The sequence below is a fragment of the Chelonoidis abingdonii genome, chromosome 4, assembly GCF_003597395.2.
Source record: "Chelonoidis abingdonii isolate Lonesome George chromosome 4, CheloAbing_2.0, whole genome shotgun sequence".
Classification (NCBI taxonomy): Eukaryota; Metazoa; Chordata; order Testudines; family Testudinidae; genus Chelonoidis; species Chelonoidis abingdonii.
In genome coordinates this window covers 21,601,630-21,620,053 of record NC_133772.1, presented here as the reverse complement: position 1 = coordinate 21,620,053, position 18,424 = coordinate 21,601,630, and the positions used below count along the sequence as shown (strand labels likewise).

The 18,424-nt window shown below is 44.7% G+C and overlaps 1 protein-coding gene across 1 annotated transcript; it reads right to left on the bottom strand.

The window, feature by feature from the left end:
• Window positions 1-218: 218 nt before the first annotated feature.
• On the bottom strand, window positions 219-11,921 carry KCNA2 (potassium voltage-gated channel subfamily A member 2). The gene has a single exon (XM_075064949.1). The coding sequence runs from the start codon at window positions 10,002-10,004 to the stop codon at window positions 8,505-8,507; it is 1,500 nt and encodes a 499-aa protein (XP_074921050.1). The 5' UTR covers window positions 10,005-11,921; the 3' UTR covers window positions 219-8,504.
• Between the last annotated feature and the right edge of the window lie 6,503 nt (window positions 11,922-18,424).

Genomic DNA, 18,424 nt, shown 5'->3' with positions numbered 1-18,424 from the left:
ATGATTATAACCCTTTGGAGGGAATCAGCAAAATGTCCAGATCATACAATATATCCTTCTTATGCATAGTCTGAATATTTAATTGATATAAGTCACCTCCATCATTTTCAGGAGTATGCAGCTGACCACTGCAGGAAAGTTTCTGACAGGAGAGAATCCTATTTTTAGTGGGTTGAGATTTTTGTCTTTTACCATTCAAATGCATAGAAAATGACAAGTCTGTTCAAAATTTATTTGCTTTAATTTTTTTTCCACACAGAACCAATGCCAAAATAAATCCTCAATAATATACATATTTTTTTCTTAATTGGTGCTGATATTTACAAAATTTATGATACTCTGTGAAGAATAAATTATGTACATCCATGATCAACCAGACAGCAAATGTTCATTCAGAATAGGTATTTACACAGATATGTATATCTATATACAAACGTCCCACCTTATTGACTTCGGATCTCTCAGCTAACAGTGTCCAGTCAACGCCGAGAACGCTGGCCAGTTGTCAATAAGAATGATAATACCTATACACACTGTGCAATTCAGATACAGCTGGTGTCTAAAATGTTGTCTAGCAAACACATGGTTAAATGAGTTGGAATTCCCATGAGCCCTCTTTCCACAGTTTATAGGCCTCTCTCCATTATTGGTCCCATTTCTCCAGTAACCATGGAGACGAAAGGTTCAGTTCCAGCATCATTATTATATCTTTCTTGGATTTCCTCTTCGTATTGATTCTCTCAAATTAGGCAACACAGGCTTATTTGAGCCAATATCTAACTTTTTTTTTTTTTTTTAGCTTCTAGCAATGATTAGTAATATGACACTGTAAGACATTTGCAAAGTCTCAGGCAATGGGAAAGCAGGTGCAAACTACTAATTGCAGTTCTTACATTTGGTTAAAAAATAAAGCCGTACAAATCTTGAAATTATGCACAGTTCCCATATATATTTATACACACACACAGATCCTGGAATGAAACCGTTGTCACACTGCAACATTCAACATCCTGTAGAAGCCAAAACATGCCCAGAAAGAGAAACATGAACTAAGGAATTTATCTGTTGCCACCTTCACGTGAGCTCTGGGCCAGATGCTCAACTGATGTAAATTGGTGCAGCTCCAATGGCACCAATTTGCACCAGCTCAGGTTCTGGCCCAAAGTCCTACGATGTGATTCTGCCAAGATCTAAGCACCTGCAGCTTCCCCTTTCTAGCAATAGGAATTGAGGGTGTCCCGCAAGCATCATTCAGGGCTGAATGCCAAGATCGTGACTGCAGCTGGAAGATTTTAGAAATGGTCTGATGCAGAGAGAGCTGGCAGGCAATAATATTGGTAGAATGTGGCCATTGTGCTGAACTTCACAAAGGACCCTGAGCAGGGTGGGGGGAGCAGCATTTCAGTTTAAGACCAAAAGGAGTGTAAGGTTTGCTCCCAAGGATTGGTATGAAAAAGAACTGAGAGCTAGGTGTTCCCATTAGGGGATTGTCAGCTGTCTGGGGCAGGAACTGTCTCTGTGGTATTTGCTTAGACAGTGCCTTGTGGAATGGGCCCTGATCCCTGCTTGGTGTCCCTAGACACTATCACAGTAGAAATTAATAGCAGCAACAATAACTACTTGCAAAAGGGAGGAGAGGAGCTCTGACAACAGGAAGACCTCTTGGCTCTGGGGAAAGAGATTAGCATGCACAAGGTGTGTGAGAAAGGAGCCATCTCTCGCTCATGCAGTGCCTTAAGATCCATGGTGAGTACTAGGCTAAACTTATGAATCTGTGCCAGCCACTCTTCTTTGCTCCCTGGCCTCTTTCCCCACTGGCAGCATGGCCAATTGGTCCTCTACTGAGCACATACACTGACCACACCCCCTTGAGGAGATGGAGGACAAGGGGAGGTAACTCTGCTCTGAACAGCATTAGGAACTGGAGTGATGGTCAGTGGGAAATTCACAGGATCCCGAGGAGAATGCACTCCATAGAGTTACTGCTCCCCAACTCCAAATATGTGGTGCCCATGCTGTAGTCCACATTCTTAGGTACGTGCATCCACCCCTGAGTTCCGCTCCATCTCTCCTTGATGTGAGGGGCTGGGAGAAGGAAGCATGGGGTCCTTCTTTATGGGGCTGTGGGACCTATAAGACATTCAAACCTTACGGGGTTAAAATTCACAATTGTAGGAAATGCCCTGAATCTGATAAATCCTGTAACCCACAGTAATATCTACCTATGGATACTTTTCCCTAACAGCTATAATAATTTGATACAACTGTTGCATTTTGCATCACAAACAAATCCCTTAGATCATTGCTTTGGCTTTACCTGCATAGTAACGTAGATTGTAGTGATGGATCCAAGCCATGGACTGGTGATCTCACAAAGTTTCAGGAGTATTGGGGGATGTGTTCCCTTCACTAGAGAGAGAAGGAACAGCTGTAAAGCTGGACTCCAAATGTCCTCATGAGTCAAGAGGGAAAGGTGTTTGATTCAACCCATTTCAAATTCAGATCTGGATTTGTTTCTCAGCTTGGGCCCACCTCTAACTATATTGCGAACTCCAGAAACTCTAGGAGATTTTGGCAGTAATTTCAGTGACTGACCTAGGAACCACCTGGTCACAAAGCAAGACCCTTCCGGAAATACTTCCTCCTCTGTCTTCTTCTCTCCTTCTGTGTGTTTATGCACAAATATGCTCATATTTCTACACCCACGTGCTACAGTCTCATAACACCATTCTTAGGATCTCTTTCTCGATATAGCATAGTGTTTGAGTAGGCCTTGGAAAAGGACATAAAACTAGCTGCAGAGATAAGTATTTATGATAAGGCCTGTACCCACAGTACTATCTACATAGATGTTTTTTCCTATCAGCTACAATTTGGTGGAAATTCACCAGTTCCTCAGTCTAATGTGATTGCCCTTTGAGCAAATGCTATTTTTTTTAAGGCATTAAAGAGAGAGAGATTTTATGCATTGCCTAGCAATCTGCCCATCAGGGTTAGGTGTTAGAAAGTGACCTGTGTGCTAATCTTAGCTCTGACGCTGCCTCTCTCTGTGGCCTCGGACAAATCAGGAGGGTCCTAAGTGCCACAGTTAGGGGTGCCTGATGTGAGATGCTGTAGGCCTGATTTCCATTTCCTGCGTGTGTCAAAGAGAGTTCTCGATGCTTGGTAGCTCTGAAAATCAGGCCTGAAGTCCCTCAGATTAAAACAGATACCACTTTTGAACATTTCTTCCAGGTCACACAGGTGAGTCAGAAACAACGCTAGGAACAGTATCTAGATCCCTGAGCTCTAGGCTCAAGCCCCACTGAAGTCAATAGGAGTGTAATCTCTTTATGCCAGGGCTACATTTGGCCCCTTCTGTTTGCCATAGCCCCCTGGTCATGAGGACACTGTTTCCAGGGAGCCCACTGCAGACTCTTAAAGCTCGTAAAGTTTGACATCGGGCCTGTTTTCAAATGCTGCACCATTGCCAAGGCAGTCTATCAAGAGCAGATCATTAGCCACATATATTCCTTCCTGCTTTCAGGTGCGTGGAGCCAGGTCGTGGTAATTTTCGCCTGGCTCAAGGCAATGGAAGGGATTAAGCCATTGCTCCTGGCTTCAGTAAGCATTATTTTAAAGATCACCAAACTCCTGGGAAACTCAGAATATTTGGGGGAAGGGCATTGATTAGAGTTTGTTAAATAAGGTTTGGGCAGATCTGTATTTTATCTCAATTGGTTCATCTGTCCAGAGAGAAAGACAGACAACGATAGCCGTGGCTAAGTGTAAGAACAGCACTGTACTCTCTGTTGTGATATTCCTTATGCCTGAAACATTGGGGGCAAATCAACCACTGGACCAGTTCCTGGTGTTCCCTACTCACCTAGGATGATATTTACCCCTGGGCAAAGGATCAGCATGAGACCTCTAACCTACCTAAGCCCTTAAAATAAGGTGATATACAGGCCTTGTACTAGTCTTCTACATGAGGGGTGAAGGTCACCCAGTGTGCCTATAAAAATCATTAAGGACCAAAATAGCAGTCTGGAAAGAGACAGGGTAGTCTGGTGGCTTGGCCACTTGCTGGTATTCAAGAGATCTAGGTTCATAGAATATTAGGGTTGGAAGGGACCTTAGGAAGTTATCTAGTTCAACCCCCTGTGCAAAGCAGGACCAATCCCCAACTAAATCCCCAAATGGTCCCTTCAAGGATTGAGCTCACAACCCTGAATTTAGCAGGCCAACGCTCAAACCACTGAGCTATCCCTCCCCACATGTTAATGCTTTGCCATGGATAGTCTGGGTGAGTCATTTAGGGTAAAATTTTCAAAAGCACTTCAGTGATTCAGGAACCTTCACCCTATTGAAAGCCAATGGGATTGAGGCACTTCTGAAAATGTTACCCAACATTTTATTGAAAATTAGAGACTTGGGCACTTTTGTTTTACCCACAGACTCTCTGTGTGTCAGTTCCTCTACCACAGATGTCCTGTGTGACTTTGGGCAAGTCACTTAGGCTCAGATCCATAAAGGTATTTAGGCTCCTAAAAGGTATGTCTACACTGCACGGCAAACCCAGGTTCTGACACAGGTCTGAGCTCAAACCCCCCTTCCGTCTACATGCAAATCAGTCTGACTCAGATCACCAAGCACTCAGAACCCAGGTCCTAGGACCCTAGAGGGGTCAGAGCTTGAGTCTTGCTGTGCCTCAGATCCAAGCGCTGTCATTTTGCAGTGTGGATGCAGCACAAGCCCCAGACTTGGGTCACAAAGCCTGTGTAGTGCAGTATAGATGAATCAGCATGCCTGTGAGACCCAGGTTCAGCAATTAGAAACCCAGGCTTACAATAAAGTGGGGACACTGAAGCACAGGCTTGGAAACACCAAGTCCACAAGCCTGCATCCCATAGACCTGGTTTACAATGGAGTGTAGACGTACCCAAAGATACAGACGTCAATGGGAGTTCGGTGCCTAGACACTTTTGAAAATTCCACCAGATGGCAAGATCTCTAGGTGCCTAAATACCTTTAAAATCTGGCCCTTAGTCTCACTCTGCCTTAGTTTCCCATCTGTACAATGGGGATAATACACTGCCCCACCTCACAGGGGTTCTGTAAGGGTAAATACATTAAAGACTATGAGGTGCTCAGATGCTGCAATGGTGGGGACCAACTGATCGATTTAGGCTGGCTGGCCTCACTGGGAATTTGGACTGAGCTGCAAGTGGCACTGGTTTAGGATCATTGCTATAGAATATGATGGAATTATTCTTTTAATAAGGTTTATTGCTTCTGAATTTTATTTTTTATATTACATTTGTAGAGGTAAAAATGATTGGGTTTAAATGAATGAGGTAAAAAATGCACTTTTGTTGTTCATTGCTGGCACCAGTGAAGCAAGAGAATTAAGATCCCTCATTTAAAAAAATACATCCGATGCAGTAGTGCAGCGTGGTGCTGAGTGCCAGTCACTGCCACTGAAGGGCACTGGAGCTGAAAGTGCTTTGCACCTTGCAGGAGTCAGGCCCTTTTCCCCTCACTGGAGAAAGTTCTGTGGTACCAGTCCTATTGGGCTTGAGTCAATCACCTCTCCCTTGCACAGGTGTAAATCACAAGTAACGTCATTTGGACCAGTGGCGTGAAGCTGCTGTAAGTGAGAGGAGAATCGAGACCACAGCAATGTCTGGAACCATTGCTGAAGACTCGGGTAGTACCTGGATTTTATCAGGGATATTAGAAATAATCCCTTCTCTTATGGCAACCTATGAAAATGACGATAGGCAGAAATCTATTTGCCTCATCCAAAGTGCAATGGGAGTCTAAGGCCCCAATTCAGCATATCACTTAGCGTGTGCTTAAGTTTAAGCACGTCCTTAAATGCTCCCCTAGCCTGAGGCCTAAACAAGGTAAATAATCACTGATTTCAGTGTTCTACTGACCAGTTAGCTAGTGGCTGAGATCTATGCTACAGATCTTGTGGCCAGGCACTCTCTGATGCTGCAGCACGTGTACGAAAAAAAGATTGCCTCTGTTGGCTGGTTTATCAAACAATGGGGAAATTCCTTTCTCTCCTGCCGCTGTTCAGATTGTCAGCTACGCTTCTGGACATGGAAACTATGGGAAAACGGGAAGTAAATAAGCGCGTGCATGGGCAAGGGACAGATCACTCTAATCCACTTGAAACATTTGTGGGAGCAAAGGGGGCTCCCAGCTATTTTGGAATAAAACTGGCATTGTAAAGGGAAAGGGGCAAGCCCTGAGTTCTTCACTCAGGCAGAACTTCCATTGCAATCAATGGAGCAGGAGAGGTTACGGGCTTGAAGACTGAGTCAATACCGAATAAGTGCTCCAGGATCTGAGGAATCACTGGACCAGTCTTTAGACCCAGCCCCGCCTTCACCCCGTGCAAAGCCAGTGCACCACATTTGGCCTGTGGGTCTGAATTGTTGAGCAATCCTTTTGCAGACTCTCTGCACAGAGGAGAATTTCCCACGCTCTGGTGAAAGTCCCATTGATTTCAAAGGAAGCTCTGTTCTGGGTGGGGATTACAAGGTGTGGCCCAAAGCGAAGGAGTTCTGCTTTAGGTTGAGAGGATCACATGCCCTCTGTGAGCGAAAGGCTGCAGCACAGTTAGGGCCCAGGTGCATTTTTAAAAGGTGTGCTAGAAGGTGGAGCTTGAAAATAATGGGAAACTCTTGCCCCACTGATTGAAAGCAAGGGGCCATCTGGGAAGCAGACTGGATCCCACCTTCACTGACACCCGTGTAATCTCATTGACTTCAGTGTGTGCCAGCGAGGGCAGAGCTTGGGCCATTCTGCCCAAGGAGCTGCAGGCTGTTGGTATATTGTTTCAGAGCAGAGGTCAACCGCAGGGCAATAGTTTTCCACTACAAACTTGAACTCCTATATCCCGTATTACAACTAGTCATACCCAAGCCAGCTCCTCCACTGGTGTTGCGCAGTACTGTAGCTCTATTGAAGCCAGTTTACACCAGTGGAGGATCTGGCCCATAAATTGCCTTGTGCCAGTGTTATACTGCATAAGCTCATAGAACATTTGAATGTATATCACATATATATTACATATACATATATTACAAGCCCAGTCCTCTGCCGGTGTCAATTGCTGTGGTTCTGATAAAGCTAATTCACAGCAGCTGAGGATCTGTCCCTGTCTTTCTATATACAACATGATATATATAATGAGGCTGATGGTTGCAGAACAATAGAGTCAGGAGTTCTTTAACATACAATGCCACCTGTCCTTTGTACCATCTCTGGTCAGCCAAGGAATTCTGCTTGTGACACTAAGATTAAGTACTAGTTCCTCCCCCCATGATGAGCACAGGTGCTTAACTTTCAGCTCACCTTCCTTCACTTGTACAATTCTTTGCTCCGTTTCAGTGACTACCAGGAAGCACCCAGAGAGCTTTGCCTTACTTCTCAAATGTTGTCAGCCCATGCCTTGCCCTAATCCAGCCTTGGTTTTCTTTTTACTTCCATGAATCTCCTTCAAGTCATCGGAGAATCTATAAACACTATAAACATGAATACTGTATAGTCTACTAAGGAAAAATATATTTGTATGTGTATTCAATATTAAGAGTCATGCAACAAATATCCATGCAGCAGTACTGTATTACTGATTACATTTCACTGTGGTATAAATATATTATAGACCACAGCACAGTTTACTCCAGTATTCTAAAAAAAGATGCTTTTTCAACTCATTTTGAATATGTCAGTGGATGTCTCTTTGGTGACCCTGGAGATAGCGAAGATGGAAGTGTCACCTAAAAAACCCCACCAAATAAAAAGCAGGCTCTTCATTTTTATGTGTCCCTTCCTATCGCCAGCATAGAAAATTTAAGACTTAATAAATAGTGTTCTGTCACGCTAATTCTCTCTCCCCTAGCTCTCACACTGACATATTGCAGTGGATGAATCCATTGCAGCATGCAGCATTTTCAGTTATGAAACACAAGCCTGCATGATGTATTCTTGGTTGGCATTTCCAAGGCAGAAATCTGAGCCTTAAAGTAATTTGGATGCCGGGATGTATGTTCCTTTAATTAAATTATGCATGACCTTTTCATTATGAATCCATATGCTTGGAAGCTAGATGTGTGCTATTTCCTTGGGATATATTTTTGTATGTGTCGAGTGCAGTGAAACACTTTTTCTGCTTGACATTTGTGGGTACTGTTGTTTACATGAGGTTTCTCAAATGACTTTTTTGTTCAATATCCCTGGGATTGCAAGTGATATAATTTTGTTTTGAATGCCTACATGCTCAATGTCTTTGGAAACTCATAAACCTGTGATGTAAAAAAACAATTTTTGCATGAAAGCTTATTCGGTGTCTAAATAAGAAGTTTAGAAAGTCACTTACACAACTATTGCCTCCCATGCAGAACCAAATGCACACTGCAGAACATACTGTTTTAACTACAATGCAGGGTATTATGCAATATCTGCAATTGTTCCACTTCAGCTTTAAATATGTTAACAGGTTTTCAGGACTACACATCCGTTAGCATTTTGGTGATATTAACGTAATTTGTGTTAGCCAGGGTGCAATTGGCTGTCTTCAAGTTCTCCTCTCTAAAGTCCTCATTACTATTATTTACACCTTCCTGTATCTCCATATAATCAGACTTACTAATAGTGGAGGCACTTCTGCTTTTCTTTAAGTCAGGGGAAGAGGGGATCTTTGGGCAGCTGGTCACTTGCAAATATTGGGCCTGCTCTTCTCCTTCCGTCTCGCGGTGATAGAAGTAGTTGAAGTTGGACACTATGACTGGCACTGGTAAGGCAATCGTTAATACACCTGCAATGGCGCATAAGGAGCCCACTATTTTCCCACCGATGGTCGTGGGGACCATGTCTCCATAGCCAACTGTGGTCATGGAAACCACGGCCCACCAGAACGCATCTGGGATGCTGGGAAACTGAGACTCGCTCTCATCAGCCTCTGCGAAGTAGACGGCGCTGGAGAAGAGGATGACACCAATGAAGAGGAAAAATATCAAGAGGCCTAGTTCCCTCATGCTGGCCTTGAGTGTCTGCCCCAGGATCTGCAGCCCTTTGGAGTGCCTGGACAGTTTGAAGATCCTAAAAACCCTCACCAAGCGGATGACTCGAAGGATGGCCAGAGACATGGCCTGTTGGCCTTGCTGGCCATCCTCTGGTTTCTCAGCCAGTTCAGTCCCTAGAGTGATGAAGTATGGGATGATAGCTACAATGTCAATAATGTTCATGATGTTGGTAAAAAACCCAGCCTTGCTGGGGCAGGCGAAAAACCTTACCAAGAACTCAAAGGAGAACCAAATGATGCAAAGTGTCTCTACTATAAAGAAAGGGTCTGTGAAAGAGGTCGACTGCTGATTGCTCATGGTCCTGTTGTGATTGGAGTCATGGCTCATCCCGCCGCCATGCAGGTCTTCGTTCTCATCCCGAAAAACGGGCAGCGTTTCCAGGCAAAAGCTCACAATGGAGATTAGAATCACCATGACAGAGACAATAGCTATAATCCTGGCAGGCCCTGAGCTTTCTGGATACTCAAAAAGCAGCCACACTTGTCTCTGAAACTCGTTCTCCGGTAAAGGCCTTTCTTCTTCCTTTATGTATCCTTCATCCTCTCGGAACATCTCCATGGCTTCTTCCCCAAGTTCATAAAACCTGATCTCCTCCGAGAAGATATCTAAGGGCACATTGACAGGCCTCCTTAACCTGCCACCCGATTGGTAGTAGTATAAAATAGCATCGAAGCTAGGTCTGTTTCGGTCAAAGAAATATTCATTCCGGAGAGGATCAAAATATCTCATTCTCTTTTTAGGGTCCCCTAGCAAGGTCTCTGGAAACTGAGCTAGAGTCTTGAGTTGTGTTTCAAACCGCAGCCCCGAGATGTTAATGACCACCCTCTCACAGCATTCATGATCAGTTTCAGGGTTATAGGTGTCCTGAGGATGACCTGCCAAAGCTGCAGCTTCATCTGTGGGGTCTCCAGTAGCAACTGTCATATTTAGGTTTAAAAGAAATCCTTAATCTAAACTCTTCTGGCTGCCCAGTGCTGGGATCAGGTTCAGGGGAAGGCTACTCTCCTGGGAAAGGACAAGTTCGTAGGTTTGGAAGTGGCTCATGAAAAGGCAGAGGAATGATCGGGGGGAGGGGGAGTAATATTTTAGCCTGCTGAGAAAGAGAGAGACGAAATAAAGTTGTGTGTATTAGGAACCTGCGCCTGGCAGAATATATAGCATATTCCTCAGCTGATTTTAATTTGCCTTCTTGGTGCAGAGTTTGAAAACTCTAGTCCCAATATCTGGTGCTCATGAAAAAACACTTGAGGAAACCTTTCTAATGAAAACAAGGGAAACATTTGCATTGGCAAAACCAAACTTTTTTTAAAAAATGCAAGAAAAAACCACTGAATTATTTTCTATTCAAGGGACTAAACTCTGGATGCCAGTGAAAATGAATATGATATCAATAGATTCTGCTCATGCACTTAAAGGTTAGAAATGAACCATGCAATAGCAGGCAATTCAGTGTTAACCTAAAGGAGCCCATTAATGTCTCCAACTTAAAGTTAAACACATTCACAGTTCTTTTGCACTGGAAATAAAATTGCAAGCCAACATGCTTCCTTATGATAATTTTTTTCTCTCTCTTTAGGCTTTACAGCCACATGGTTTGGTTTATTTTTTTGCGGCTAGTTAATTTGCAAACACCTGTGCTAGCTGACAGTTTGACTACTGCATTTCCCATCCTTGAGATTTTTTTCTGTGGCTGCTCAACCCTCCTTCTTTGCAAATGACCGCTGCATACAGAAAACAAATCGCATTACCTGGAGAAGCAAATCTCAGTGTCTCTTAGTGACACAGATTAATTGACTCTGGGGAAATCCTAGAGAGAAATACAGGCTTCCAAGATCCCCATAAGTTCCTCTCTTCAAAGTTCAAAATAATGGTGAGTCATCGTAGGAGGCGCGGGGGGGAGGGTTAGCTCTCCAGATTGTGCAGGTTAGGTCTGGTAATGGGGTGGGATTGGACAGGCAAAGGAGGAAAAGCTTCTTGATGGCCGCTGCAGCTCTTTACTTCAGGGCAGATGAGTGTCTGTCTGAAGCTTTCTCTATGATGGTGGGAAGATGCTAAGCTCAGCAAAAAACCTGATGTCCCCAGTGTCCTCAGGAGGTGTGGTGTTGCCTGGAAAAAACAGCAGCACGGTGAAAAGCTGGTAGGTGCTTTAAAGAGGCATCTGCAAAAGACCCAGTTCCTAGAGACAGCCCTCTTCCTCCTGCATGCTATTTTGTAATTCCTTACTGCCCCATACTGCAACAAGGGAGAGGGGCAGAGAGCCCCAGTGGCCACCCAAAAAAACAGAGCTGCATCTCTGTCTGCCGCACGTGGGACGGCCCCTAGCACAGGGCGAAAGCCACCCTGCACGTGGGAATTGGCGCTGGGGGTCGTAGCTCCAGCACTGCGCAATGTGATCTTGATCTTCTTTCTCCTCACCAAGGCAAACAGCAGACCATGCCCCCTGCCATGCTCAGCTCCTGTGCCACTGCGCCAGGTTCACAGTCATGCCGCACATCCGAGTTGCCTTGGGATGAAGCCTGCTACTTGACTCCCATGCACTAGCGGTTTTGCAGAGGCTTTCATTGACAGCTGGGTAGGATGCTCAGCGTCGGCTCTTGAGCCTGGTTCTCCAAACGGCCCACAAAAAGCCCCAGGTGAGCTCAACTTTTGTGGCCAGAAATTTTCCCTGAGACTTTCGCGCCCGAGTCCCCGGCACAACATGGTGTCATCAGCTTCCCTACATTGAACTTGGTCAAAACCAGACAGTCTCAGGCAGCTGGAACATTTCTTTGGAGGATGGCGTTTCTTAGTGCAGAGAAGTCCAACCAACCATTTTTCCTCCTAAAGAGAGAATCTCTAGCATTCTTTCTTCAGCTGCAGACAGCAGCCTGGCTTGCCTATTCTGAGCCAGGATTACAGAACTAGGTGAGGGGGGTCAAGTGGAATAGGACCCTTAGCTCTCATTCTCCTAGGCAGAGATTTCTGCCTCTCCTTGGGCAATTATGCCTCTGGCACTGCCTCTTCATTGTCACCCTTGGAGGCTTTGCTCCAGATCCCCCTTTTGTTTGAAATCTCCCAGTTTCCTTTGAAATCTCCTCACCCTTCTCCTTGTGCACTAGAGGAAATAGTACAACCCTGACAAGGCTTGCAGCATTCAATTGCTTCGGTTAACCCTTTTTTAACAGGCCCAAATTAGGGAAGGTTAAAATTGAACACAATTTTTTTTTCTTCCTCTCCTCACATTCCTCCTTGCAATGACTCTGTGGGAAAATCTTTTTTTTTAAAAGCCATGAATGGCATATTTAGTGCTGCAAAACCAACAAGCATCTTATTGGACCCAATTTCCTCTGCAAGACAAAACAAACCAACTGTGATTTTTTTTTTTACAGTTATTTTTACTCTGGCCATTCAAACAAACAAAAAAAGAAACAACCCAACAACCAAGGTTCATTTAGCAGCAGAAATATTGTTTTCACGCATTGATTTTTATTTCACTGTCTTTCTGTATCAAAACAACCACGGCTGGTGCTTATTAGATATTGTTATGGTGTCATCTGATCTCAGCATTTTTCAAATCACACCTCCCTCCCCTTTTCTCTGTACCATTTTATGGTTTCATGCATTCCTGGATCATCTAAGGTTAGAAGGAAGTGGGAGGAGAGCCCCATCCTTTGTCCTATTTCATGCTCATTGAGATTTTTAGGGGTGGGTTGATGATCTCCCTTTCTGCAAAAAGTACCAATGTTAGTTGCATGCACAGATCTCATTCAAAATCAAGCCCACTGCAGGCATGTGAGCTGTTCCACACATTTCAGAGTGCTTAGCATGATTTTGGACGACAGAGGGAAGACCTCATGCATTGAGGAAAAGGTTGTGTTTGCTTAACCATTTTCACTCAAAATATAAAGCATCCATTCTCACAGTGTGTGGTAAACCTCTGGTTAACAGTGGGGGTGGGAGGGTGGAAGGCAACGACTTACAATTGGTTCTGCAGTCAGGCATGCAGTGCATACGTAAGGAGCTGCCTGCGCTAGGGTACCACTCCTTACCTGGGAATAGTAGAGGCTAACTTAGAGGGGACACTGCTGGAGGGGTGGGGAGCAGGAAATAGATGGCAAAAACTGCACTACTGCTTTTGACAATGAACCATTTAAAACAGAAAGGCTTCAAAATTAATATTCATATGATTAATATGAGGTTTTTTTTCTCCTTCCAAAGCAGAGACCTATTTTTCAGCCATTTAAAACAGAAAGGCTTCAAAATTAATATTCATATGATTAATATGAGGTTTTTTTTCTCCTTCCAAAGCAGAGACCTATTTTTCAGCCATTTAAAACAGAAAGGCTTCAAAATTAATATTCATATGATTAATATGAGGTTTTTTTTCTCCTTCCAAAGCAGAGACCTATTTTTCAGCCATTTAAAACAGAAAGGCTTCAAAATTAATATTCATATGATTAATATGAGGTTTTTTTTCTCCTTCCAAAGCAGAGACCTATTTTTCAGCCACTGCTTTATGAAGGTACTGAAACCTGTAACTCAGATCCTTGGCCATATTCTGCATAACAGTCTGCATCTGCCCTGTTAAGATTTGAAGGGTGAAGAATAACCAGCTACCCCTAACTTCAGGAAGGAAAACATATATGGGTGATCAAAATTGGGAGGAAATATAGGGCCAAATTCTGCCATCCTTCATTGTGACTGGCATTGGGGTGAAGGGCAGTGTTATCCAATGGTTAGGACACTGTTCTAGGAGATCTGAGTCCTAGTCCAAGCTCTGAGAGCGATTTTCTGTGAACAGGGTTGATGAGAGTAGGGAAACTACCTTCACTGAATGGAACTAAGAAAAGCCACATGAAAGATAAGGGACAAGGCTTTATTTTAAGGGATGTTTTAGGGAAACACCACTTCCCTTAGTAGATCCTGTTGTTTTTCTCTCAACTGTACGTTTCTACTGCCCTCAAGTATGCCAAGCAATGATTATAAGCTTCAATGTAATGTTTGAAATGGTACTAACGATCAATGTAAATACATGCCAATACATCGTCAAAGAAGGGACGGGTGATCACCCAAAGTAATAAATCAATGAAATAAAGGACAGTGCCTTAAAATAAGGGATGGGTTGTCCCCCTACATGAGAGTAGGGGGAAGTGGGGACAATCGTACTGGGGACCCAAGCTCAGAGGGGCCCCTCAGAACATCTGTGTAAATAAAGGGAAATGGAAAGGGGTGGGGTCCCATGAATATGATGTACCAGGGACCCAAATGTCTCTCAATGCCCTGGCTGTGCTGCCTTAGAAAAATTGCTTCACACCTGTCTAGTCTATGTAGACTGCAAGGTCTGGGGGGAGGAACTAGCCCTTCCTGTGCATTGGTGAATTACCACTATGGAACCCTGAACTTGGGACCTCTCCCATAGGCTACTAATAGAACTACCAATCGCTCTATCATAGTGCCTAGGAGCCCTCGTCCTCAACCTAGACCCCACTGTGCTAGGTGCTGTACAAACACAGACTAAACAGATGGTCCCTGCTGCAAAGAGCTCACAATCTACACAGAAGACAACAGGCAGAAGAGAAGTGCAACGAAATAAGGCCACAGCGCTGGTCAGCCGGCCTAACCGCTATTGAGTTTTGTGTAGGGATCACAGCAAAGAATAGTTTTAAGGAGGGCAATGAAGTGGTTTTGCGAACGTTTGCGGGACGGGCCACCCAAGCGTGAGAGGCAGCAGGGGAGAAAACGGGAGGGTGCTTGTTTGAAAATTGAACAAGTGGACAGTGGAAGCTGGTATCATTGGCTGATCAGAGCTGGGAGCTGGCATGTGGGTAGCGAATGAGAGACGGCAGGTTGGGTGGGGATAGGCCTTGAAGGGTCTTGAAAATGAAGACAAGCAGGTGATGTGCTGCGATGTGAGATCCTTGCACTGAATAACACCTCAGTGCTGAGGAAGGCAGTAAGGCTCATCCTGGTGCAGAACGGCATTCGTCACAAGCGACAGGATCAAACTTGGAGCCATGTGAAGACTCCAGGATAAATGTGCCACCTGTCAGGAGCGAGGACGCCCGAATCGGTCTTGAAGAAAATAAACGTCAGAGAACCACAAAAAAGGAAAGGCATCCCCAGCGAACCTTGAACGTCACTGAGGAGAGTATAATATTATATATTATTAAAGCATGACAGGCTAATAAGCACATTAAGCACTGTCAACCCCTTTTCCCCTCCAACACGCTACAGCACGAGGGAAATGGAGAACATGGTCTCAGGGATCCCAAATGCAATTATTGTCCCAGTAAGGAGGAGGACTGACCAATGACAGAATATTTGTAAAGCGTCTTATATGTGAAGAGTGCTATACAGCAGTGCTATCCGGGCAAGGTTGTTTTCCAGTGCAAGAGGTCGGCTGGAGTGGTGGACTTCAACGGGCTTTGATTCAGGCCCTAAGTGTAAGTTGAGGAGAGGCATTGGCCCAAGGGAGGTTAGACACTTGGCAGGCTTCCCTGCAAAGGGGAAATAAATCAGAAGCTCGTATGTCAGCCCTTACATTCAACAGCACCCAATAAAAATTGCCAGGGCCTGAGTGGAAAATGGGCGTGTTCGGTGAGACATGGGCTTAAATGGAATCCATGTCACATCAGGGGGGTTCTATACTCTGCCATCTCCCTAGACCATCCTCCTACTCTGAAGCAAGAGAAGCATGGCAACTGTGCATCTGCCTCTCTCATTCACCCAGGATGGGGGTTCACCTGAACTTGCCCTGTTATGTACAGCACCCTGCACCTGCACTCAGGAGGACCTTGTATATGCTAACTATTGCTATTTATATTTCATCCATGCAATCTATTTTAATAGCTGTGGATGAGTAACGGGTATCTAAAGAGAAAGAAACAATAGAAAACAGTTTTATTGGCATTCCTATACCGCTTGCTATTGTTACATTTTTCTCTACAAACCTAGCATCTCTTTCTGTTAGTGAAGTATGCACCAGAGCCACAGGTAGGCTTGTAGAAATCTCTTTTCGCTGTTTTGCCCACAGCCATGCTACCTTAGGGGGTGAATTTTTGTCAGATTTTACAAGCTAGGAGAGGTCAGGTTTTGTCGATTTATGGATGAGAGGGACGGATGGGAAACCCTAGGCCGCTGCCAGAATAGTGTCATGTTTCAATGGATGGCGCCAAGCCAATGACGCAGCAGGGGGCGCTGAAGGTGCCATTTTTCAGATGGAATTTAGAAGAGAGCTTCTGACCATTTCTGGTCATTTGAGAGCCCATAGCAATTTTAAAAGCAGAAATGTATTTCACTGCTAAACTGAACCCCAGCCAAATTCCACTTATTTAAAATGGTTTGTGAGCTCCGATACCATCCAAGAGGAGTGTGGTGAAAGAGGTTCTTGATTTCATCAGAGCCACTTTGTCCTTTTGCTGAAGACGTGTCAGCAACATTGGAGATGGGCAAGCTGTGGTCCAAAAATGATCTGTGGCTGATTCTTACGGAAAAGGTAGAATTGAGGCCAGTTTTGGAAAAGGAAAATGGAGCAGGATTTGTAACTATTAGTCAGCTCCATTTCTAAGGTTTTGCAAAACCACCCTCCTTTTTGGATGATCTCTATATAAAGGGCCAGAACCTCAGCTAGTGCAAATGGATGCAGATTGAAGTGAATGAGGCTATGCTGATTTACACCAGCTGAGGATCTGGCAGCAAATATTTTCCTGAACCATCAGGGCTCTTCACAGTCGCAGAATTAGCTACCCTTTTCTGTTTTGCAAGGTATTCACGTCCCAGATGCACTAAAGATTCATATGTCCCTTCATGCTTCAACCACCATTCCAGGGGACGTGCATCCATGCTGATGGCGAGTTCTGCTCAATAACAATCCAAAGCAGTGTGGACCGGCACATGTTCATTTTCATTATCTGAGTCAGATGCCACCAGCAGAAGGTTGATTTTCTTTTTTGATGGTTTGTGTTCTGTAGTTTCTGCATCGGAGTGTTGCTCTTTTAAGACTTCTGCAAGCATGCTCCACACCTCGTCCCTCTCAGATTTTGGAAGGCACTTCAGATTCTTAAACCTTGGTTCGAGTGTTGTAGCTATCTTTAGAAATCTCACATTGGTACCTTCTTTGAGTTTTTGTCAAATCTGCAGTGAAAGGGTTCTTAAAATGAACATGTGCTGTGTCATCATCCGAAACTGCTATAACATGAAATATATGGCAGAATGCAGATAAAACAAAGCAGGACACATACAGTTCTCCCCCAAGGAGTTCAGTCACAAATTTAATTAACACATTATTTTTTTAACGAGTATCATCAGCATGGAAGCCTGTCCTCTGGAATGGTGGCCAAAGCATGAATGGGTATACGAATTGTCAGAGTTCCTTCCCCACTCTGAACTCTGAGGTACAGATGTGGGGACCCGCATGAAAGACCCCCTAAGCTTATTTTTACCAGCTTAGGTTAAAACTTTCCCAAGACACAAGATCCACCTTGTTCTTGAACAGTATGTTGCCACCACCAAGTGATTTAGACAAAGAATCAGAGAAAGGACCACTTGAAGTCCTATTCCCCCCCAAATATTCCCCCAGTCCCTGCACCTCCTTTCCTGGGGAAGGCTTGAGAATAATATCCTCACCAATTGGTACAAAGTGAGCACAGATCAAATCCCCTGGGTCTTTAGGACACTGAAAAACAATCCGGTTCTTAAAAGAAGTTCATTTTAAAAAAAAAGATAAAAGAATCACTTCTGTAAAATCAGGATGGAAGATAACTTTACAGGGTAACAAAAAGATTCCAAACACAGAGGATTTCCCCTCTAGGCAAAATTTTAAAGTTATAAAAACAGGGATAAACCTTCCTCTTAGCACAGGGAAAATTCACAAGCTAAAACAAAAGATAATCTAACATGTTTCTTTGCTATTACAGTGGAACCTTGCTATAACGCACCCCACGATAATGCAAATTCGGTTATAACACAGGACGAGTCTGGCCCCGGAGGCTGTGGCAGGAGTGGGGCGAGTCCGGTGGGTGCAGGGTGTTTGGGATCCATGCCCCAGCGGCTGCAGCAGGAGTGACTCTCCCTGCAGCCCCAGCACGCCCCCAGGGTGGTCACCTCTGTCCCCGCAGGGCTGGCTCCAGCCCGCAGCCCACATCCTTCCCTCCCCACTGACCGATGACTTTCAGTGCACCACTGTAGGGGGCGGCAGCGCTGAGGAGGGGAGTGCCCTGCTGGGAGCGGGCTGTGTGCTTTGCCTGCTCCAGCCGGTGCCAGGTCTGCAGCAAGCCTGGCAGCCTGCGTACTTCCCTCCCCGCTGACTGCTGACCTTCAATTAACCTGCAGGCGGGAGCGGCATGGAGCTTTCCCAGCAAACGGCG

Excerpts from the sequence above, each read along its gene's own strand:
- KCNA2 (XM_075064949.1), bottom strand. The coding sequence starts at position 10,004 with ATGACAGTTGCTACTGGAGACCCCACAGATGAAGCTGCAGCTTTGGCA.